Source organism: Lytechinus pictus, chromosome 4, assembly GCF_037042905.1.
Source record: "Lytechinus pictus isolate F3 Inbred chromosome 4, Lp3.0, whole genome shotgun sequence".
NCBI lineage: Eukaryota > Metazoa > Echinodermata > Echinoidea > Temnopleuroida > Toxopneustidae > Lytechinus > Lytechinus pictus.
The window spans coordinates 11,533,775-11,560,184 of NC_087248.1; the positions used below are offsets into that span (position 1 = coordinate 11,533,775).

The following is a 26,410-nucleotide window of genomic DNA, read 5'->3' on the forward strand; positions in this document are numbered from 1 at the left end:
TATATCATTATCATCACCATCATCATCATCCTCCTCCTCCACTTTTACAACATCATCATTATTATCATCATAAACATCGTCATCATCATCTTCACCTTCAGCATCATCAATATCATTATCATGATATCATCATCACTGTCATCATCATTTTCATCATCTTCAGCATCATCATCAATATCATTATATCCATCATCATGTTCATCATCATCATCGTCATTATTCGCATCATCATCATCCATAACATTTATCATAATCGTCGTCGTCATCATCATAATCATCATCATCGATATCATTATCGCCACCACCATCATATCATCTGCATCATTGTGACTATTAACTATGGATCCGACTCTTGTAATGACTTCCTCCGTTCTTCAGCACTGCGGGGGGGGGGGGGGAGAAAAAGTTGTCCACGACCGAGATACAGAGGGGATGGAGTCTATGAGCATCCTTCCCCTGAACATATATGATATAGGCCTACCGAAATCGCCCGGCCTATCATAAGGCACCACCGTATAGGTTGCCTATACTGTGTAATTCCTTTTTTTGACCGGGGCATTTCCCCTTTTTTTTTGTTATTAAATACGGAATTATAAAGATATGACAAAACTATTAGATTGCAGCGTGGAGAGGTTCCTTCCTACCCCATATTTCTTTGTTCTTATTATATCAATATACACCATTGCACTGAGAGAGGGAGGGGGCGGGAGAGAGATTGAGAGGGGGGCTCGTGCACAATATTACAATATTTATATTTTTCTGGATTAGTACAATTAATGTACACCGAAAATATAGAAATTATTATTGCTTGTCATTTCCTGGCAAAGGCTCGCCTGTCACGGTATGTGATATTGTAAAAATTGGGACCTTTCGCAATCCTCACGGACGCTAATATTAGGGTCCCCTAACACAAAAGTTAACGCTTAATCATACACTTGTCTTTTAAGATTGATTGTGCATTATAGTCAATAGAATCAAACGTAGAAAACTGCTCTACAATCAATGCTAAGCTTTGTGTTACAGGGGGGTTACAGGCCCTACAGATCTGCTTTTCGTGTGCAAAATCCTTTTCCGCGACACCCACCATACATGCATGTATATTACGACTGATGGCTGGAGATATTCGAAATGCAGGACCTAAAATAGATTATGACATGGATAAGAAAGTGGTTTTTCAAACAAATTGAGTACATATTGAGTGAGGACAAACTTACTGAATGAAGGCTTAGATATAGATCATTACAGTCCATCGAATCGATATTACATTTAATGTGGATTATTGGTGGATCACTGGCAATTGATTTTATGGGTCAGATCAACCTCTCCAGCCGAAAATTTCGCACGCGTTGATATGTGCACAGCATATGCAATACGTTTGAACTCGTTTCTTTTGTTTCTTTGTTTCTTTTGTTTCTTTTGTTTACTCCTTCTACACAAACGATATGCCTCTCGCACACGATGTAATGGGCATTATGTTTTACTTTCCCCAGAAATGGGGATTAGATTTTAAATTCCGGGGGGACCACTTCAATTGATGAGTGGATACCAGGCACGACCATGAGGTTTCGAAAAGTACCCTAAACAAGGGAAGCAATTCTTTTCCAGATTATGAAAATGCATCTCTTAACAAGTATTTGGCTTGTGAAACCCTACAAGTATTGGATATATATTCCCTTTTTTCAGCATTTTAAACATCGTTTTGACACCCTTATTACGTTACATAGGCCTATAAGTAACGTACCTGCCCACTCTGTCCCCTTTTACGCGTGTTCGCTCCTGGTATCCACTAATCAATGCAGGGGCGGAAATCTCTCCCAAAAGGTAGGGGGGACACAGGGGCGGATCCAGTCTTCGCCAATAGGGGGGGGGGGAATTTGTTTCAGCCATATTTCCCCCGATCGGCAGCTCGAAGATGATTTGTGTTTGTTTCTTTGAAGGGGTAGTCCTCATTAGTCACTTCTTAGCTTTATATTCTTATAAATTCATATATAATATCATAATCCTTATTTATATGATGCGAGCGCGAAGCGCGAGCTAATTTATTGGAAATTTTATGTATTTTTCCCTAAAATTTGAACATTCTGGGCAATGTTTGTTATCCTGAAAAAAATATGTATGCAACTTAATAATTACTACAAACGCAAAGCGCGAGCAGAAATGAACTGATGGAAAAGATACCTGTTAAAGACTGCGTGCAGTTAGCATTTAACAATCAAATAATGCGAGCGCGAAGCGCAATTAGCTAAAAAAAAATTGACATTTTCACCTAAAGAATGGAAATTCTAAGCACTTTATGTAACTCAAGCAGAATATAGGTATATAAGTAGACAATTGATGCGAGCGCGAAGCGCGAGCGGAAAATTTCGAGATTTAGTCCTATAATATTTACTGAACGAGACACTCTATTCATGTTTTGTAAATCATGAGTATTAATCATGCGAGCGCATAGCGCGAGCAGAAAATTTTTATATACGTACCTGTTGAAAAGGTACCTGTTGAGGACTGCTTGCACTTAGCCATGAAGGCGTTACTTATTTCAACAATCAAAAAATGCGAGCGTGAAGCGCGAGCTGAAAAATTTTGAAAATTTCTAAAGAAAGTGGAAAATTTTAATCAATTTTTGTAATCGTGAACAGGATAGCTATATAATTCAACAATTGATGCGAGCGCGAAGTGCGAGCAGAAAAAAAAATCGAGATTTAGACCTAAAAATGGGCCACTCTGTTCATGTTTTGTAAACAGCCATAGGCTGATCGTGGGCTTTTTACCGTGTTTAAATAAAATAAATCAATCAAAATCAATGTTTTGTAAATCATGAAAAGGATGAGTAATAGGGGGTCTTCCTACATTAATAATGCGAGCACAAAGCGCGAGCAGAAAAAATTTGATATTGTGATCTGAAACTGGATAATGATTTAAATAGAGAACAAGTTGAGTATTTGAATAAACATGCGCGCGTGTGTTTCATATTTAGACCTAGAATCTAGGCATTATAAATACATCTTTAATCATGAAACTTTGATATTCCGATCTGAAAAAAGAGTCAATTACAGCTTTATATTTCAAGCACTTTGTAGGAAAATTGTAAGGTGGATATGGATTGCACTTTTAAAAAAAGAGCTAAAATTTTCATTATTATTACTTTGAGTTTTGACATAGGACCGGGACATCCTTACGACATGTCATGAAAGTGATGACTATCTTCCTATTCCTCTTGCTAAGCGCGAGATGAAACAAAAGGGACATTTTAATTATTAAATTAATATTATATTTATTAATGCCTAATGAGGGCGCGAAATCTGATGATATTATGGCATAAAAACTGGACATTTCACTTTTGTAATTATGAATAGGATGCATCAGTTAATATGTTTTTAACCATTAATGCGAGCACAAATCGCGAGCTAAAATTTTTGATAAACCGTCATGGAAAGGGGATTTTAAGTAGTTTTGTTGTATAATCAATATTGAAACATATACATAACTCGCCAATCAAAATGCCAGCGTGCAGCGCTAGCTGATACGTTTTGACAATCAGACCTGAAAAGGGATAATTTGACAACTTTATGGAATACACAAAAGTAATAGGTACCTGATAAATCAAAATTTGCGAGCGCGCAGCGCAAGCAGCAAATGTTGATAAAATTATTCAGACCATAAAACTGACATTTGTACAGAGCACTTTTTAAAAATCAATTTGTAAATCACACAAAATAATGAAAGTTCGATCTCCGAGGTGAAATATGTTTTGCATATTGACTTCTAAACTTGATATTTTAGCTCCATATTGAACAAGATATGTTAATCACCTAACAGGCAATGCGAGCGCGAAGCGCGAGGGAAAATTTTATTTTATGGCACGAAAGATTCTTTTTATTTTCCGAGTCTTTCCCTCATCTTATTTCATGCACTCGTCGTCCTCTTCCTTTTCTCCTCTCTTTTCCCTCCTGTTTTCCTTTTTCCTTCTTTCTTTCCCTTTTTTTTCTTTTTTTTTTGCTCTGCCAATAGGGGGGGGGGGGGCCCTCGGCCCCCCTGGATCCGCCTATGGGGACAAGGGGCGGGAAAATTTGACAAGCAAAAAAAAGGTTATCATCCCAAATACGGTCGTCTCATCCCAACTCGTCCCAAAATACATGTTTTATTTCGATTTAGAATGATGTATTTCTTACCATCATAAAAGACAAAAAATAGTAGGGGGGACATTTGATATTGTGTCCCCCCTACTATTTTGAGTAGGGGGGACACGTCCCCCCTGTCCCCCCTGGGATTTCCGCCCATGAATCAATGGAAGTGGCCCCCGGGCGGCCTCTCGAGCTCTAGGAGGAGTCAAATGTGGCTTTGGAAAGTCGTCCTCAATCGGATATATCGCTGTTACCATAGTAGCAACCAGAATTTTGCACACGAAACGCATATTGAATGTTTCCGTCGGCAGATGCGAAACGAAAAAAATCATCTCATGTCACACAATTTGCATTGCAGGACAGAGTTTTACGACCATGATGACGGGCCCAAAAAGTCTCTTCCAAAATCAACTACCGTCGTAAATAAGCGTGCGCGTCCTCAAACGAAAGGTCGGGAATGTGAATTAACGACGCGTAATTTGTAATCGGGGGAAGATTTATCCTCACTATTCTAGTTCCAGACTATTATGAATCATAATAATCAAATAAGTGTGATACCCAGGTTGTACCACCTTCCTAACCGTCCCGATCATATATAAAGCGGGTTTGTTTGATTTATCTGTAAATTATTAACTCGCGCGTCGAGAGCAAAATAACATTGAACGTATAGGGTGCACACACGCTAACAGACGTAGGCCTACTATACTCGATCGTGTTAAACATTTTTCAAACCTAACGGCAAATGATACTAAATCGGATATTCTAACTGGATAATTTCTGCTTTCTTATATGGTTAAGAAACCATGGCATCTTTGAAGCTGCAGTTCGTTGTTTTTGTAGCGGTTGCCGGTAAGTAATGATTTTACGATGTCATTTCAGCCCATACGCCTATTGTATATGACATCAAAAAGACAATTTGTTCAATTTCTATTCCTCTCTGGGATGATATTTAAAAAAGATATTTATGTATAACAATTATTATATTATCAATTCAGTACCTTGTAGGGCCTATCCCGTGATTAATATTCTATTTAGGAAGATTTGTTTTGTAACGTGACTCTATGATGTTCTTCACTCAGCTAATAGGTATGTAGGCCTACATAATAGACTTATGTATGTTTTATGTACATGTATATGTTTTAAAATATCCAATACATGTAATTACAAGTATGGAATACATAATTGAACTTTGCATCTTGGGGCAAGGGTTTAGTGATTTCTTTGTAGTCCTATCATATTCACAGAGCTTGACTGAGATACAAAAAAAAAATCGTAATTAATCAGATGAATTTAAAAAGAGTCTACATATCTCCTTAAAGAATAGCAGCCTTGTGTGCTCTTAAAACAGTTCTACAAGTGTAAGATAAATTTACCAAACAATGTCTACATCATTTTTGGGAATATCATATTTTTATCAATGACAACATACTTGACTAATTTTGTAATAATTATCTTGATCTCTATAGCTCTGTTGATCAGCAACACTCATGCTGGTGATCGGAAGATCCACACTAGGAGAAAGAGAGCACTCCTTGATGTCAGAAACTGTGATGTCAATCCACCGGTTAGTGATTTTATTTGTTATCCAATATATATATATATATAGGCCTACACTCTAAAAACGAATAGCTAATTTAGCTCTTAAAGAGCGTATATAGTGACTGCATGCACTTCGGAGTGCTGATTTGTTCAAATTTGAACTAGAAAAATCAGCCCGAGGTGCTCTTTAAGAGCTAAATTAGATCTTCGTAGCTCTTCAATTTTAGAGTGAATATATGTATATATATATATATATATATATATATATATGTGTGTGTGTGTGTGTGTGTGTGTGTGTGTGTGTGTGTGTATATGTATAGTGATTCTACAAAACTTAGTGAACCCCACCAGAAAATGAACATATTTGAAAGTGTTCAGGTTTTCTGCCAACTTTTAGACATTTGATCGAGAAGTCAGATGATTAAATATTTTATTCAATATAGTTTGTTTTTGTGGACTTGCCGGACATTGTAGTAGTGTTGTATATATTCAACACTCAAGAGGAAGGATCTGGTGGGGTTCACTAAGTTTTTAGCATTTTGATTCCCATACTTAACAGTGTCTTATTCTCAATCATCTTGTTTGATCGTGGGTATATTCCATCGTGTTGTGATAATGAAATAAATTGAGTATGTTTGTGTGTGAGTGTGTGTAAAGGAAGTATCCACTCGTGCCTGGTAATAACCTTTGTGTGTGCGTTTTTATCCATGTTTTTTTTTCTCTTCTTAAAAGTACTCCCTCGTAAATGTTGGATTCGCCTGCATGTTGTTCATGATATTCCAATCCCTTTTCATTGTTGCTAGAATTATCCACCAAGTACAGTCATCTCGGATGTAAAGTTGGACCGATTAAGAACAGAGATGAGGACGAATCTATTCCAGTACGAGGCTTATATCATCCCAGGATATGATGCACACGGGGTTAGTGACTAACAATATAACAAGCTAGTCAAACGGACTCTTGGATTGATATATTTCACCAAGTCGGTGCCATATATTTTAACAATTATTCCGATGGAAAATTTGCTCGCTAAGACAAACAGAAAACACAACCTCCCAACCTAAATAAACCCCAATCCTTACCTTTACATTATTCTTAACCCAAAACTCTCTTACAATCCTAACTCTAACCTTATGCCCTCTGAGATATTAAGACCAGAGAACTGAGCATAATTATGACATGTCACCCATCATGCCCATCAGGTCATTGTGCATAGAACTCTTACTGTCCCTGAAGATTAAGAAGTTCTGTCCTATGTAGACGATGTCCTTTTGGCTAATTATGTTTTATGAAAAATGATGGAAGGGGATGTATGCTATACACATGTAATAAAGAACACAGGTCCGGGTTTGCACCCATTTTTCTGAATAGTGCAAAGTAGCACCTCATAAGTTGCTTCCAGTGTGACATTTCGTAAAAATACAGAAAGAAATGCTTACATAACCTATTTATCAACATTCTTTTAGAGTGAGTACCCAGCTGATCCCGATAGGCGACTCTTTTTCATGTCCGGGTTCAACGGCACAGGAGGTATTATTTCGTCATTCACATCAATTTCCTTTCTTTAAAAGAGGAAAAATAATCTCTATATATTCAGAATAGTGCAATAATGTTATTTTGTTTCATAGAAACATGATAATATACCTCATTTGTATTTTGTTTATTAATATTTCAACAATGTAGTGAATACTGATTTCTAAATGTTTTGTTATGCGGCCTCTATGTACATAAATGCACAAAACACATCAAACAATACTTACGTTTTATGCATACTTGTAGTGTATAAAAAAAAAAGAAGTTTCAATTCCATTTGTTCATTTAAAAACACGATTCGAAAAGATTATGTTACCGTTTTTGACGTCGAACTTTCATGGGGTATCTTTATGCTAAAATGAATTAATGCTCATCAAAATGAAATACATTTTGGGACATTTTGTAAGCCGTCGGTCCTCCTGTTATCACCTTGATATCTTGGATAACCTTTGTTCCTGGCCAAATCGGGTAAACGATATTTCAAGATAATCATAGTAATATAGAACACCGGAGTTCTAAATAATCTAACTGGAATATGAATAAGAAAATACGAAACCAGGTACATGAGATTTGGCAAATTGTCTTTTCATTTACATTAATGGTCAATACAGTCAATACTTTCCTAATTAAGATTTTACGATCCTAAATATGTGCCCCTTTTTTAACCTTATGCTTCCTTAATGTCTTGTCATGCTCGTATGATACTCGTATAGTTTAAAAGCTGTCTATGAGGGAAAAACATATTCATTAGTTAACCGACTTACAACGTTATTTCAAAGTATTTATTTATTCTTACCCTGTTTGACCTCTGAACATCTGAAGTCTTGTTTTCTTTTGTTTTCAAGGCTTTGCCATCGTCACTTTAGAATGGGGGAACGCGGTATGGACAGAGCCGCAGTTTGAATTACTCGCACAGCAGCAGTTAGACTGCAACTGGGAAATCATGATCCTCGGTAGGTTGTTGCTTTTGAAGTCACTTGCCGTGATTTTAACTCAGTCTAATTTAATTTGTTTTGTTGTATTGATTGATTTGCTTTTATTCAGTTTCAACTCATCTCCCCCACAAAAACAAAAATGTTCAGGGGGCACGATATGGCGTATCGGGCAAAATTTGTTAAAAGCTGTGAGCAAAAATTTCGACATTTTTTATTATAAAAATCAAATTTCGTCATAAATTTTTACATAATATACAGAAAATAATATCATATTTATTCCTTCATTCTTTCCTTTCCTTTCTTATTTCTCTTTTTTCTTGGTCGTGAAAAAATTGGGGAGGGAGCAAGCGCCCCCAGGCCCCCCATGTGTACGCCACTGATGACAAATCATGATGGCATTTGCTCTTTACCCTCTTCTCCCTAATCTACAGTAGATGGTAATTTACCAACCGGTCTACGTACACTCATATCGTCTATTTGCCGTTTGTATCATTGGTCTCATCCCAAATGATCTAATATTAAGGCACACTACCATGTACTTCGTCTACTAACCGTTATCATACTGAACAATTTGTCTAATTTTTATTTCGGCTATACCGATTTTGTCGAAAATCCACTTGGCCAACACGACTAATATAATTGAATACATGGTTAAATGAACGATTAGTGAGGCAAATTTTCATTTGGCAAAGTAAAACAACACGTTTCCTACAAGAAGAGTAAAAAGTATATTTAAAAAAAAAACTAATTCCCTGTGTCTACGAAGAGAAAACTAGACCAACTGGGCATTAGACTAAATGAGAATTAGACTAAGATGGTATTAAATCAAGTCCAGTGTAGACCAAACTGTAATTTGACCGAATTTATAATATAAGGCTATCTGAAAAGTCTGGATCTAGGCTATGCATCTGCTTGTAGACCAAATGAAAACAAACCAGCTCGCAGGATGACTATTGCATGATTTACAATGTTAAGAAGTGTATGAAATATTTTACTCCTTCAGGTGACGATGATTTCTTGACTCCATGGGAATGGCTGATCCGAGATGATCGGACAACCGATCCGGATGATATCAATTTCATACCCGGAGCTGGTATGCCAGCCGGATCCCAAGTAGGATTCGATCCCCGCCTCATGCCTTACAGTAAGTTGAAAAAATTAAGGATGAGCTTTCTTTAAAAAGTAATGGAAAGGGCAATAAATGAATACCTCTGCATACTTATACTTATATTATTACATATTCATTATATTTAGATTGTAGTATTGATATTTCTTTCGTCGAAAAGACTAATAGGTCCATAAATGGTCTCTAAATTAGACCAACAGAGATTGATATGATAGATTATGGATGTAATTAATGAAAGTCGACCCCAGTCAAACTCTATATGCTTAGGATTCATTTTTATATCATTTAAAATGAAATGTGAATGCAGTTTTTTAATTGGTCAATATAGAAGTGTTTGAATTAACATACTCCATCTCTTTGATATACCCCTTCTTCCTCGTCTTTTCTCTCTTCCAATCCTTTATTCTTTTCATCTCACACCCCCACCCCCTCTCCCTTTTTCCATCCCACCCTCTTTAGGGGACTGGTTCGATCTGACGGATACCAACCGTCGCGAGACTCGGTCGATGCAATTTCGAACCCACGACGACGAACACAACCTGGTGGACATCACATGGGAAGATCTTGAGAGTGAGAAAGACCCTTACCCGGGCGAGAAGCTTGAGGTTCAGGGCGATTACATTGCAGGTCAGTAGTCAGCCGAATGCTCGATTTGACAAAGGCCGAAGTTTAAAATGGGTTGCGATTCCATCCATTTCCCTCACTCTCTTATATGATAAAAGATTTTGAAACAAAATCAAGACAGATTAAATACTTAAAGATGACTAAGATGGTCTCTATAACTGAAACAAATTAAACAACCAAATAAACAAACACGAAAAAGAAAAAAACACAACTTAAACAAAAAGGTTGAAATACATTTGGGTCTTTATGTTCTTGTAATGACAATGAATCCGGTTCTGTAACCTACATTAGAGATGGAATTAATTTTGGAAAATATGTTGCAAACCTGGTATGCAGTTTATTGTAAATAATCACTGTATTTTTATTTGTCGTAGACAGACAGGTCCCACATTTAAAACACCATATGCATTGTTAATATATGTTAAAAATAAAACAGATCTTCATTATTGTAGAGCTTTTTATTTCATAGAATTTTAATCTTTTATATCGGTAGCAGTGTCTTGATGAAATTATTGATTATTTTCCATCAACCAGTCCGTAGTTTTGATGTTTCTACGTTGTTTCCATAGGATATACTTGGAGACAGAAGATATTCCAAGAGATGCCTGATCAACCGAACTTTAAGAATGTTCGACAGATAATGGCAGAGAGAGATTGCGACCTACTCGTTATCACAGGGCTTGACGAGATTGCATGTAAGCATACATATTCCACAGTATTATTATCCAATAATATACCACGGTCCGAATTTAGTGGGATTCGGTTATGGTAGTGGTGGTGGTGGTGGTGGTGGCGGCGGTGGTGGTGGCGGTGGTGGTGGTGGTGGCAGTAGTGGTGATGGTTTTGGTGAGAATGACGGTGTTGGTGGTGATGGTAGTGGTAGTGGTTGTTAAGGTGATGGTGGTGGTGATGAAGGTGGTGATATTGTTACTAGTTTGTGATATTTTGCTGATGATGGCGGTGGTGGTGATAGTGCAGCTGCCTACTGGTGGTAATATTGGGGTCATGCTGTTGATGACGGAGATGGTGTTTGTGGTGATGACGACGGTGAAGAAGATAATGACAGTGAGGGGGGTGACGAAGATGACGATTTGAAAAATGACGGTTGATGTATCATTGTATACTTCCAATCGTCGTTTTTTGTGATGATCCGTACGGTCTTGCAGAGTATATTTTGACGCATTTTTATGTCAAGTTTTACCGTAAAATAAATGAAATAAAATGTATATTATATGGAATGAAATGATGGTAGTGATGACGGTGTTGTTGATGATGATGATGGTGGTAATCAGGGGTGGATGCAGGATTTTCCAAAGGGGGGGGGGGCACATTTTTCCGATGAAAATTTGACAAGCAAAATAAAAAAAATAATAAATAAGGTGTTTTCACCTAAAATTGAAGATTATTTTGTCCGCGGAATATTTGACAAGCAAAATGAAAAAATAATAAATAAGGTGTTTTCACCTAAAATTGAAGATCATTTTGTCCGCGGAATACTTGACAAGCAAAAAATAATAAAAATAAAAAGGTCCTCACTTTCAAGGTGGGCAAACTTGGGTAAAAATGGCATATTTACATTACATTACAAATTTTGATTATGGCTCTCAAGGGGGGGGGGGGGGGAACGAGCCGGATGTGCCCCCCCCCCCTGGATCCGCCATTGATGACAATGATGATGATGATGACGATGATGATAATGATGATGACGACCATAATCACGAGGATGATGATGATGATGATGATGATGATGATTACAATGATGTTGATTTGATATTTATAACTATGAAGGGTCCAAGTTTACTAAATACTCAATTAATCACGTGGATATAAACATTGGTTTAAATATATTTTGAAATTGAATAAATTCGTTATGATTTAATCAAATCTTTCCCTTTCTCATCCTCCTTGCTTCAGGGCTCTTTAACCTCCGTGGTGAAGATGTGCCTTATAACCCTCTATTCATATCGTACGCAGTGGTTGGATTCAGCTATATTTAGTAAGTTTCCAATGATGAAACCACTGTTACACAGTCGGGATTTACATTAAGTGATTGTATAAACATGCATATATTTATACTGGGTCTTTGTAATCATGCTCCATAAATCTGTCCCAAGCTACCTAGCAATTTATGACAGATATTAGTTCAAAGAAATACACAAACCGGACACCTGAATGACCGATACTTTTACAGACTTTCAAAGACAGAATTGAATCTGCATATTTTAATACATATTTCATTCATTCATTTCTTTCTATCCCCTCCATCTTCCATTGCTATAGTTTGTACTTGTACGATACAGGAGTGAGATTAGATAAAGAACGGTATCCCGAAATCCGTCAACACTTGGACCTGGACTCCCAGGAGTGTGCCGGTAAGTTACGGGTTCAAGATTGTGATTATCTGCTATGTCATTCGGGTATAAGAACGTACATGTGTCATTCCGTACCACTATGTCATATATTACCAGTTATACTATCACCATATTAATAAGAAACAAATCGATGTATTTCATTTCATGAATATATTCATAATATAGATAAGTTTATAGCATATAATGGGCGAATCCGTATAGGACTTATTTTAGTGCCCAATCGACACCATCGAGTTTGAATGAATACGAGTATTTTTTGGTTCTGGATTTACCAAATCGGAATGCTTTTATATGGTAATTGATTCGAGGTTCATTACTCTTCATGTACATCATTGTCAGTTTTATTGCGAATAATATCCGGTCAACTTCAATAATCGTATCCACAATTTAAATATCTGGTGAATAATCTGTTTTACACATAGACATCTGATCAATACAAAATGATATCCGATGAATTTTCATGTATCTTTTGATTTGTTAATAATAAGAGGGAATAGATTTGCAAACAATCTGTGATTTCATATTCGTTTTTTATTCCATATCAAGCATAGAGATAATAAAAATGTTTTTAAATTGACAGGCTCAAGTCGCTCAACTTGTATCGTAGCAAAGGGACTGTCTTCCTTCTATTACGACCTGACTGTCGAGAACAATCTGGTTTTCTCTCAGAAAATCTGGTTTAGTAATTCATCAAGCTATTTTGTCTACGATGCTATCATGAACAAGGTCAACAATGATGACGTAAGCATTTGAAAATTCATATATTAATTTTGTGTGTGTGTTTCCTAATCGTTCTCCTCTTGCAACTTGAAGAAGTAATGCCGATATAGATAAAAGAAAAAAACAAAGAAAAAGAAGGAAAAGAAGAAGAAGAAGGAGGAGGAGGAGGAGAAAAAGAAGAAGAAAAAGAATAAGAAGAAGAAGGAGAAGAAGGAGAAGAAGAAGAGGAAGAAGAAGGAGAAGAAGACGAAGAAGAAGGAGGAGGAGGAGAAGAAGAAAAAGAAGAAGAAGGAGGAGGAGGAGAAGAAGGGGAAGAAGAAGAAGAAAAAGGGGACGAAGAAGAAGAGATAGCAGAAAAGGGGAATTGATAAGATGAAGAAAAAGAAGATGTAGAAGAAAAAGAAGAAGGGGAGGGGAGGAAGATGATAAGAAGAAACAGAAGAAGAATTTCAATTCGAATCCATACAATGCCCACATTGCATCTTTTTCATCTTTCCTTATTTATTCCATTGCAGAGGAAATACATCATGGAACCATCTCCCATACTTTTAATGAAAGCTATCAAAAATGAACAGGAAGTGGAAAGCATGAAAGAAGCAATGGTAAGAGAAATATTTTAATGTAAAGTTCACGTGATTGATATATACATAAAGAAAGATACCAAAAAGATTTACAAATTAGATCCGAAAATATATTTTATTTGCTGTAGTAGTTTGAATATATATGCCAGTTTCAGGGTTTGTCTGCGACAATATTTTTTCCTTGAAAAGTTATATATTTATTCGTTGAATGATTTGGGGAGGTAGGGATACAGTTTTAGAATTTTTACATGATATCACCCCTATTCTGAAAGATTTGCATTGGTTACCTGTTTATTACAAAATTATATTCGAGATACTTTTACTGGTCTATAAACATGATAAAACCTTGAATGGCCAAGTCCCTAATTTTCTTTGAGAATTGATTTCCATGAACTAGAGCCGTCATCACGTAACCTGCGAAGATCCAGTCATGTAGATTCCTTTTAAAAATACCTTTCATAAAACAAAGGCGACTCGTTCGGGTGGTGCATTCGGATTCTCTGCTATAGAACAAACTTCCCATTTCAATAAGTATGATCGCGTTTTCTTTTAAGGCCTTTTAAATAGCGAGTTTTCGCAATCACAACTGAGACAGATTCTACAACATAGTAGATCTATTGAAAATGCCCGTCAAATAACAATGGACAGCTTAAAAGTCTTTGTTGAAGATTAAATGAACCGGTAGAGTAGATCGTCCTATATAAGATTCGGGGTTGACGAAGAGTTCCAAATATGTCGTTTGTCCAAGACGTGAGTCCAGGACAACTATGCTTTTTTGATTCACCCATTTTCTACAAAGCCTGCTTTGTCATGGAGGGCTCAACGTTCCAGAAAGCGTCCGTGTAGTGGTTGCGAAAACTCTCTGATCTTTATAAAGGACACAGGTGCGCATGGAAGCATTTCAGTGTTATTTTAATTTTTGTAGCATAAGCATTAGGAATATCAAAGCACGATAGACCAACTGTGCTTTTTATACATTTATCTTGTCTTGTCTTTTAATCGAATAATTAAATATTTGGTCAATTATTATTTTTTGGTAAATATTCATTCTTTTCTTTTAGCTCATCGAATCATCAACTATGATAGAGATGGTAACATGGATGCAAGGGCTATTAGAAGATATGAATGTAAGTTAGAATTTCAAAATATATTAATGAAATTGCTAATTATACCGTTTCAAAGATTCCTCGAGGAATTAATTTAAAGAGGATTTAGATTGCGTTTAGGCTAATAGAATATTCGTTAGATATAGTTGTTGTCTGTAACCCCTCCATGCTATACTTTACATTGACGTGATAAAAGCAATTTCATAGACACTATTTCAGAAACGATCTTTTGATGATAATATCACATATAATTGCTTGATCTTTATTATCAAGCGAAAGGAAGATAAGGAGGAGAAATGGAAGCAACTGAGAAATGAAGAAGGAGAAGATAGTAGTACATTAAGTTTTTAAAAGAAAGGGGTGTGTAGTAGAACTACATGGCGTAATGAGCCATTCTATTGACGATGCATGAAGTCATATAAAGGCCATATATATATATACACAGAAATCTACTTTAATATAATTTGTATGTGATAGGCCATGCATGTTTTCAAATTATAGCGGGAATTTCAAATTATATATCGAAGAAAATATCCCTTCGTGTTTCTCATTTTAATTATTCAATACATCAACGAGCTTGTGTGATTTTTGTTAGTATATTCTGGCTAACTTTTTTAATGGATTCTGGACAATACTTGAAGTATATTTCTTTTAATTTTCGAAAAAAATACCTTGTCCTGTCTGGTCTTGTTTCCAATAGAACCCCAAGGAGGGAAATGCGGAAGTTTTGACGGAATATATGGCCGCAGAAAGATTGCAGACTATACGAACGTAAGTTGAATTCTTTAAACATGTTTTAAAATATTTTTCTTTTCTACTCCTTACTTGTCATAAGCAACACATCATTGAATTTTATTTGATACACTTTTGGTGTATCTGTCTAATTAATATCCAATTAGACGCATAGGGACGCATTTGGCAGTGATATGCGCTATAAGCATGTTGGTGATATTATAATTATTGTTACTGGTTTAACTGAACACAAAAATAAAGGAAGTAATAATGGTTTTTAAAAACAGTATCACTTTTATAGCACCTATCATTTTATTTCTAATTGCTGAAGTCATCAATCATGAATAATTGATATCAGGAACCATAGCCAACCTGCATAATAAAGTGCACACGTTCCACTCCCTGGGTGGTAGTACGACCGGATACTGTTTTTCACACCGAACCAATAGGCTGATCCTGGTCGAAGAGTGGCAGATGATTACTTATGTCTTACCAAAATAGGATGGTGGCTCATTGGTAATCAAAACGAAAACAATGCGAACATGTTTATAATAAATTAAAAACCCTGTAGGTGGTATACGTAATGCAAACATAAGAGAATTGCATTTTATTATAGTCCCTAATTAACTGAATTACTGAAAAGTGTCACGCTATTCTTAAAATAAATAATAATTCCCCTTTTGTCTTGAAGCTACCAACAGTCGTACATGTATCCAAGCTATGAAACGATATCGGCATTCGGACCAAACAGCGCAGACTATTATTACCGGTAAGTGATCCTTTATTAAATACACACCATGCTTCTCAACAAAAATGTTGAAAGATAATAAAAAGAATGGATTGTTAAAAAGGAATAAGTTGTTGGACAAGAAATCGAAGCGATACATACATAACAAGACGTTTTACTTGAAGTCGATTTGTGTACATCATGCAATGATTTACATCTGAATAAGCACAAAGAGTTTAACATGATTTCGTTTTTATATGATATATTTTCTTTCCATACAAATTACAGCGTAAAGGAGGTAAGACTAGTAATGACAATTATTTGTAAAGCACCATGCAACTAACCAAAATCAGAAACGAAACATACAAACAATAGCTACAAAAAACGAAACATGCGCTGTTTTGTATTCCAGTCCTACAAATCAAACATAAAACCTGCACCATAATGATTTCATCATTGCCATGTATCATTTTTATTCAGTCCTGAGGAGAACGATCGTGTTCCCATTACTACCGGACAGATCTTCCTTTACGACATCGGTGCTCAGTACAGGTAACTATTTCCTTTATTCATGTTCAGAACAGATTGAAAGCATGATTTTAATTTTGGTTACAAGGGTCCCACGCCATCTTCTTTTGAAATATTCACTTTATATTATTTCAAATTTCATCCAACTGCCTTGGTGTGTCAGACCTTTGACGCAATTTATGCTATTTATGTATGTCTTGCGTGTTCTGTTTATTCAGAGAAGTCCCGAGTCCTTTATTTTCTCATTTATGTATTCCTTTGTTATGATTTTAGTGTGAAATAAAGTAATGAATTTATAGTATCCCAACCAACATGCAACAATAGTTTCCCTTATCCCATTGTGCATTTCTTCAACAAGAGTCGGTTGACGATGATAATGCAGCTAAGAATGATAAGAATAATAATTTTCTGCTTTTGTATAGCGCTTAATACATCGGAACGACCTCTCTAAGTACACATATATTATATACTACCCGAGTTATCGGATCCTGGCATGTCTACACACAATATTTAAACTTTCTCCACTCCCTTGGGAGCATTCCAACAAGAGGTATAAGACTTGGTTGCCAGGCATACTACATAGGCTTTCGCATCCTACACATTTAACACTTGGGTGGGGAGTGGCAAAAGTTGATTGACGCATTGCCAAAGGATGGTACGCCGCGGTGGGATTCGAACACATGACCCTTTGATTACCAGTCGAGAGTCAGAACCGCTACACCACGACGCTTCCACGGTTTAGATTTGATAAATGACCATCACTTGTTCATAATCAATGTTCCTAACTTTGAGTTGTTCTAATCGTTTATTTTTTTATAGAGAAGGGACCACCTCTCTTTCACGAGCGTTCTTTTTTGCCAAGGAAGTTGATCTGTCCCGTTATTATGAAGTAGAGGAACCAACAATGCTAGAGAAGGTAACTTTGTCCTTTTCTATTGATTTTATTTGTATTTATTTACAACAGGACTCGATTCGGTATTTCAAAAATATTTGTAAGCATTGACATTCTACAATAAATTTGCTATCTCCGAAACTTCACATTGCCTCGTGGATTCATAATTATTCTTAAGAGAAATAAACAATCAATTACGAAACCGTATCGAACAAAAGTGAAACAATATTTGATGCAATTTCTCCATCTTCGATCTCCTTGTTCATCATCATCTCCCTCTCTTTCGTCGACGTCATTTTATCCTTCTCCTTCTCATGTTTCTTCCCCTTCTTAATATGTTACTTCTCTTTCTTCTTATTATTATTATTCTTCTTCCTCTTTTCTGTCCCTTTCTAATTGTTTTCCTCTCATAATTACATAAACTTTATTTCGTTTTTTTTTCTCTATTCTCCTTCATATCGCCCCCCCCCCCTCTCATCATATCTTACTTTTAATACAGGAAATCTATACACGAGTTCTCCTTGGTCATATAGACTTGTGTAATGCCTCATTTCGAGCAAACGTCTATGGTAAGCTATTTATTTTATTTCTTTTTGAAGGGGAGTATTCCCATTTGTATTCTATCGACATCAGTTACTTGTATTGACAATGACTTTCCATTCTAGAAAAAAATATTTAATTCACTGCGCTCTTTCTTCCGCGTGAGGTGTGCTTAAAGGCATACAGATGCCGGTTTCAAAACCGCGCGCTTTCTATCAATTTAAGACACATCAAATTGTTACCATCGATTTAGTTTAGAATCGTTTCAGCGTTTCCAATACAGTATTTTCTGATTTACCAGTCGTGTTATTGCACACTGCTCGATATTTTCTGTTTGAAATGTGTTTTATCACCGATTGGATGTATAAATGCATTCCATTTCCCAGTGGATCATTAAAAAAAAACTTCATGGATTGGCGGTTATGGCATTTCATTTGTATTCATCGAGGTATTTTAACAACTTATATTATTCCATCAAATATCTCTTTATGAAATATTATATCGGTATAGGTCGTGACCTCGATGCTTTGGCACGTCAGCATCTGTGGAACGTGGGATTAGATTATATTCACCCCACTGGCTACGGCCTAGGACAGTTTCTTACTGTGCATGAAGGTGCGTATGAAAAAAGAATACTAATTTTTTTTTTATTGTTGTTGTCACTTTTTATAAGAGAAGGAAAAAGTGGGGTCTTAACTCCACAAAATCATCCGGTAAAGCTCCCGAAAAGTAAACTAGTTCAATTAAAATAGTACCTAAGTCTTATTTAAAGGAAATTATTGTGGGCTTTCATGGAGAATTTGACACTATTCGGATGTCAGTCAACCAGGGATGAATGAGAATTATGACCAGCAGTCGTTACTGGAAATTGCCTTATTATGGTAAGGTCACTATCTCACTTTCCCTGCCGTGATAGTTTCCCGAGGCTAAGCACTGGTATACCGAGTTTGCTTACCCCTATCTCTGTCACATGTATTTCCAATGCTTTTACCAAATTCTGGGGTCAGCAATAACAATCCACTCCCTGTGAAAGCTAGCGCGCCCCACTGACTATAAGTCACAAGCAATATCATTAGGGGTCAAATTCACAATTTCTATGACAAATTTACTTTCAGCCAATCAGATTGGCGGATTTCAGTTGCTTATTTTATCGTTTTATGAAACGGGACCCATGACGTATCGAACATATATCAGTAAAACGACTAATGTTATATGAATTCCAGCTAGAAAAGAATATAGCGTGTAAAATAAACACCGAAAACTTTAAACAAATGCATATGTAAATTTTCTTTCTATTGTAAAATTAACACCCCTAAGGTATTATGAAGATGGCTCGGAAAGAAAAAAATATTTATTATTTATGTATTTATTCACGTTTTCTTTAAAAGACAGGGTTGTCCCATTCAAGCCACATGGCCTGCTTTACAAGGGAGCCCTGTCAAAATGTACATACATAATAAACATAACAAATACAGAAATACCAACAGTGAATGAAAATAAATAAAGACAACGCTTTTCATAGAAAAAATCATAAATGAAATGAGTATAAAACAAGGATAAGGATAAAGATATATAAACACAAAGACAGAGCATGATGGGCAAAAATCATTACAAGTAACAAAAAAAACATGATAAGACAGTGGTCATTGTGGTTACATAGAAAATTTGTTCAATGAGTCTGGTGTTTCCTAAGGCGTCTTTTGAAGATTTGGAGGGAAGGGGATGTTTGAATATGAAGTGGTAGGTTGTTGAGAAGTTTGGTTGCAATATAAGAAAAGGAACGTTTTTTTGTTATCTGTTTTGGGTTTAGGCAGGTATAATTGATTGGTATGAACATGTCGAGTAGGGTAGATGGTATGACGGTAATTAATTAGTCTTCTGAGATATGGAGGGGATAATCCATTTAATACTTTATAAACTAAAACGCAATATTGATAATTAAATATAGTGTGTATGGATTGCCACTTTAAACTACGTATTAAATAATTGAACAGTAGGGGTATAATAATCAGCGTTTAATACGAGGCGGGCATATTTGTTATGACATCTTTGTAATCTTAGGGTTTTTTCTTAGTTTCTTAATACAAGAGTGCGTACTCTATATCATGATAACAGATTGCGTTTTGGTGATCATTGAGGCATTTTAAGTTGTCTTTACAGGTTCCAGTCAATATGTTTAACCTTTGTTCATTCCACTCTAATTTCTGTTCATTTTCAGAACCCGTCAATATTGGAGATTACACACTAGATGAAACGTTTCATGCAAACATGATAATTTCGAATGGTAAGTTTTGTTAGCCTTAATCGGTTGCAGCATGGTACAATCCTTGTTTATTTTCATTACATCACCGACAAATATTTCAAACAAAACTCGACATGAATGATAGTGAAAATTGATGTAACAATGTTGTTATTAAGCATTTAATGTTCTCATTTTTTTCTTAACCGAACAATAGTCGGTTGTGTATTTCTTCAATAAAAGTCGGTTGGCGGATTTCAGTACTGTGCATTTCTTCACAATAGTCAGTTGACGAGTTTCAGCATCGCGTTCTGTCAACAATATTTTGTTGACAAGTTTCAGCATTGTGCATTTCTTCAAAATAGTCGGTTTACGAGTTTCAGCATTGTGTATTTCTTTAACAAAAGTCGGTTGACGAGTTTCAGCATCGCGTTTTTCAACAATATTTTGTTGACAAGTTTCAGCATTGTGCATTTCTTCAAAGATAGTCGGTTTACGAGTTTCAGCATTGTGTATTTCTTTAACAATCGTCCATTGATGAGTTTCATCATTTTGCATTTCTTTGTCAATAATCGGTTGACGAGTTTCAGCATTGTGTATATCTTCATCAATTATTCGGTTGATCAGTTTCAGCATCGTGCATTTCTTCAACAGAAATCGGGTGACGAGTTTCAAATTTGTGTGTTATTAGTCGGTCGTCGAGTTGCAGCATTGTGCATTTCTTAGATATTTAATAGTCGATTGGCGAGTTTCAGCATTATGTATTTTTTCATCAAAAGTCGGTTGACGAGTTTCTACATTGTGCATTTCTTCACTAATAGACTGTTGACTAGTTTCAGTATTGCGTGTTTTTTTTTTTAAATAAGACGTTTGACTAGTTTCAGTACTGTGCATTTCTTCAACAAAAGTCGATTTACGAGTTTCAGTATTGCGCATTTTTTCAATAACAGTCAGTTGACGAGTTTCAGCATTGTGTATATCTTCATCAATTATTCGGTTGATCAGTTTCAGCATCGTGCATTTCTTCAACAGAAATCGGGTGACGAGTTTCAAATTTGTGTGTTATTAGTCGGTCGTCGAGTTGCAGCATTGTGCATTTCTTAGATATTAGTCGATTGGCGAGTTTCAGCATTATGTATTTTTTCATCAAAAGTCGGTTGACGAGTTTCTACATTGTGCATTTCTTCACTAATAGACTGTTGACTAGTTTCAGTATTGCGTGTTTTTTTTTTAAATAAGACGTTTGACTAGTTTCAGTACTGTGCATTTCTTCAACAAAAGTCGATTTACGAGTTTCAGTATTGCGCATTTTTTCAATAACAGTCGGTTGACGAGTTTCAGCATTATTTTTTTTTCAACAGAAGTCGGTTGACGAGTTTCAGCATTGTGCATTTCTTCAATAATTGTCGGTTGTTGAGTTTCAGCATTGTGCATTTCGTCAACAAAATTCTAATGACGAGTTTCAGCATTGTGCATTTCTTCAACGAAATTCGGTTGACGAGTTTCAGCATTGTGCATTTCTTCAACAAAATTCGGTTGGCGAATTCCAACGAAGTGTTTTCTTCAATAATCGGTTGACGAGTTTCGATATTGTGTTTTCCTCAACAAAATTCGGTTGACGAGTTCCAGGTTAGTGTTTTCCTCAGTAGTCGGTTGATGAGTTTCAGCATTGTGTATTTCTTCAACAAAATTCGGTTGACGAGTTTCAGCATTGTGTATTTATTGAACAATAGTCGGTTGACGAGTTAGCATTGTGTATTTCTTCATCAAAAGTCGGTCGATGAGTTTCAGCAGGATTTTTGCCTTCATCAGTAGTTTCACACCTTTTTTCTGTCACCAATAGTCGATCGACGTATTTCAGCATTTAAGTTATTGTTTCTTAAACAATAGTCAATTAACGAGTTTTAGTATTTGTTTGGTCACCAATACTCAATTGACGAGTTTCAGTATTGCGTTTTCTTCACCAATAGCCACAGTTTCAGTGTATACAAGTTTGTGACCGTCAACGGTTTAAAGGAATTCAGTATATGTTTGTGTACATCACTAATATGCCATGATGTAATTCTAATATCTTCCCTTCCTTTATCAATTTCCAGTTAACGAGGTCTGGAGAGTTTGATTTGAACCCAATATTAGTTTTCGAGTGTTAGTGCCTCATCTCCCCCCACTGTGCCAAATAAAAGGAAATTTCAACAGCTTTCATTCATGATCTCATTCATTTTTTTTCCTCATTTTTTTTTAAAATCTTATTTTTAATTCATCAAATGTATTTGTAAAGGGGGCCTTCACCCTACAAGCTCTGCTTTTTAGTTGGTCTCCTTTCCTTTCGATTTCATGGTATTATTGTGTTATAAAAATTGTTTTAAATGTTATATTTTGTAAATATGAAAAAATTTAAAGATTAAATAAATGAATTGAATTGAATTGAATTTGGGCATCTGGTTGATCATCCCTGAAATATCAACGCCTATACATCTACAGTAGAAAGTTATTTTACAAGATTCAACGTTTGGAAAAACGGAATGAAGCTCAAGATCAATCTTCTAAATATAAATAATATTACTAGATTCTTAACGTCTCTTACAGCTGTGGTTGAGTTGTTAACACGACGATCTTTTTAATTCAATAAGTGAAAAAAAAAATGGCTGACCACACACACGAGATATTGCATAAACAGATGAAATTAGTCCATTCTGTTTTAAACAGTTTGTATTCCCATAAATCACCCGTACAGGACCTGGTTATTACAACATAGATCCAGAGAGTACAACTGACAAAGACTTCGGGGTTCGGATAACAAACGCCTTGCAGGTGGTTCCGTCGGAGACACCGGTAATTCTTTAGATATATTGTATAAGATTTAAGACTTTTATCTCATTTCCTTTTCAATGAAGCAATCAAATGCAAGATAAGAAGCCGTGATAATAATAGCTGTACGTTGCATTCTCTGGAGAAAACAACGCTACATAAATCAAGCTATTATTATACATATTATCATGTATATTTATATGTTTTTTTACATAATACAATAACAATAATACGCAGCTGTGGTGAATTATAACCAAATACATGTTTGTCTACAGTAAAGCATGTGTCTGAAAAGGAAGGGTTCTACTAAAGTCTATCATAAGGATCGATAATACCTCTTCAAGCTGAATGGCTGCATCATTCAGAAAGATTTCTCATATAAAACCGAAATATTTGATGGTCAGCCCTTGGGACTTTGTCAATCGTATAGTTAGGTTTTGTAAAATGATAATCCACCGTTTTTAAATCAATTACAACAAAGGGGAATGTACTTTGTTGTTGAGATTTGTGCACTGTTTTTTTTTGTCAATCAATAAATAAATAAAAACTGCAGTCATTGTATGTAGACCCTTGTAGAGGCAAATTACAACAACGGAGGAGGCGAATCATGCACATTATGAAAACCTTATCCATTACTTATGTATTTATGTATCATTTGAGATATGTAGATACACCATAATGATGAATAAACCAAAACCCTGCACTCATAGCTTTCCCTTTTCTGCAATATATCATGTTAATGAAATACATATTAATGTTTCACTTATTTCCATTTTCTGTATCAGAGACTATCAAACATTTTCCCAATTCAATGTTAAACCACTGATGGCAAGCAGTGTATTTAATATATTAGTTTGTTATTCTTTTGTAATGTCTTTAATCTTCTCAATTTAAAGCAATGTACAAGTGACATAGATTCAGATTGCACTCGCAATTCAAATGTTTTCTGTCCCATGCAGTACGGAAAGGACGGCGAGGAGTATTTTGAATTCGAGGTTATATCTTTTGTGCCTTTTGAACCCCGGTTGATTAACTTCGAAATGTTTACGAGAAAACAGGTAATGAATCATGACTTTACTTAACTTAGTTAACGCCCAAAGCTGGATCCAGGTGGGTGTTTCACAAAGCTGCTCGTAAAATTACGAACAATTTTACGAACGACTAGAACATGCTCTTATGCCCTAAATGAATGACATAGGGATATATCATCTAGCACAAGAAGGGGCCACCAGTCGTTCGTAAAGTCATTCGTATCTTACGAACAGCTTTATGAAACACCCACCAGGAACCAAACCCTAACTGATACTAAATTCGCTTACTACTAGGAAACAAACATATTTTATCACTTTTTCCAGGTAAAATTGATTTGGTTAGAACATATATCAATATGAGAAATGATGATAAATTTTTCGACATTTCATTTGACGGGATACTATCATGACTTTCTGGAATTAGGTCGTTCCTTCCTTAGGGGAACATAATTCTTTTGGCTTTTGAAAAAAAATATAGTAACAAATTTTTATTTTGTTGGTCAAAGATAACGCTATGTTGACACCAGTATAATATGCTGGAAACCTTTTTTCTCTCTAAAATATATCTTGCTTAATTTTCCCCTTCCACAGTTGGAGTGGTATAACAACTACAACACCCAGATTCGTGAACAGTTAGATGGAAAACTATCAGGCAATGCTCGTGAATGGATGCTTTCCAAAACCAGATTCCAGAAATACGACTGGGAATACATTGGAGGCGCGTCATCCATCTCCATGGCAACCACCTCTATCTTGATTTCAATTTGTTTGATTGTAGCGCATTTCTTGTCAAAATAGAATGTTATTTATTGATTTCATTATATCGTCTAACACGGGGGGGGGGGTCACACATTAAACGTTTTAGCTACGTTATGACGTCGCCCGTAGGGCAAGCCAGTTATTATTTAATCCGATTTCTTGATATATCAACAATTCATTTTTTTACATCGGAAAATCACGGAATTGTTAAGAAGTGTCGATTCCTGGTTCTTCATATGAAAGTAACGACCATTTTGGCTTAGTTACTGTTTTCCCAGGTAATTCCTTACTGGGGGCTTCAAGTATATTATGGCCTTCAATGGTGTCGATCCGCAGAAAGTTCTATTCATCTGGGGCATATAATCCGTAATAATTCAAAGCGTCATTGCCCTCAAATGAATAGAAAGCGCGAAAGCGATCGACGCCCATGATGGCCGCCATAAGTTGCAGTGATATAAAATCTGATTTATATTATTAAGGATATTATGGTAAAACAGCTTGCCAGTATGCACTGGTTTTACGTCACTTGATGAGAGTTCACGACGAAAACGTGACAAATGCAGACCCAGTATCGTAAATGATGCTCGTATGTGGACAAATAGAATGATGCATGGACGGCAATATCCATGTAATTGATTCATGCATTATGGGAATTATATACAGTTGTATTTCTTTCAAATAATTGTGGAAATTAGACAAACCCTCCTATTGTGAGTAATACGTTGTAATTACTGTCGACAATTTTGTGCGAATTATTGAACATTTCCCAAACTAGCTGTATACCTATTCATTAGTTGGCTGACAGTAAGAAAACAAATCAGTTTGAAATTAACTCTTGATCAATAGAAATATATTGAAGTCTAATCAATATCATATTACCTACTATCCTTGTGCTTAATTTGGTCCGGGCTTTTAGATATAAATATTTGAAGCAAAATATTACCTTGACGATAGCGTAACCTCTAATTTATTCCCCTGCTGCTCATTTCCTTCATACATTTCTTGTAAATAACAAACGGCCATTAGCAATATTTGTAAAAGTAAGACTATTCAAATTGCCTTTTCTTCCAAAGATTCTGTGTGTGTTGGTATATGTGTTTTTTAACATTTTTTTTTTTTACAAATAACTTTAATTTAGGAAATATATGTACTAATTATGCAAATTACTGTCGGGGAAAATGAACGCAGGGTATTGATAGAAGCGCATGGGTCCGATGCATATTATCCACGCCTTGTGAGTAATGAAGTTTGTTTATTAAATGCTTATTTTCCTCTGCAATATGGATATTTTTCATTTTTCGTTGTATATATATCTCTACAGTGCGTATACAAAAACGGGACAGATTTGAAAAGTCTATAAAAATTTTTGTTTCAAATTATAATGTCTATATTTTGGTGTTAATAGGTGCTCTGAAGTCTTATCTTTCAAATTCCATTAGAAAATTTAGTTTCGTTCATGCTTGAGCGAACACGGAATGTTTTTATCTGGGGTTAAAA

General features: G+C 35.7%; 1 protein-coding gene across 1 annotated transcript; it reads left to right on the forward strand.

Moving 5' to 3' along the window:
* The first annotated feature begins 4,407 nt into the window (after positions 1-4,407).
* Positions 4,408-26,200, forward strand: LOC129259017 (xaa-Pro aminopeptidase 1-like). Its single transcript, XM_054897284.2, has 23 exons — positions 4,408-4,970; positions 5,588-5,685; positions 6,464-6,580; positions 7,127-7,190; positions 8,039-8,146; positions 9,132-9,272; positions 9,714-9,881; positions 10,448-10,573; positions 11,793-11,874; positions 12,159-12,250; positions 12,831-12,991; positions 13,486-13,572; positions 14,613-14,678; positions 15,358-15,428; positions 16,081-16,158; positions 16,597-16,668; positions 17,464-17,560; positions 18,036-18,105; positions 18,587-18,691; positions 20,295-20,360; positions 23,050-23,147; positions 24,083-24,181; positions 24,746-26,200. The coding sequence occupies exons 1-23, from the start codon at positions 4,925-4,927 to the stop codon at positions 24,950-24,952; spliced, it is 2,319 nt and encodes a 772-aa protein (XP_054753259.2). The 5' UTR covers positions 4,408-4,924; the 3' UTR covers positions 24,953-26,200.
* Positions 26,201-26,410: the final 210 nt, after the last annotated feature.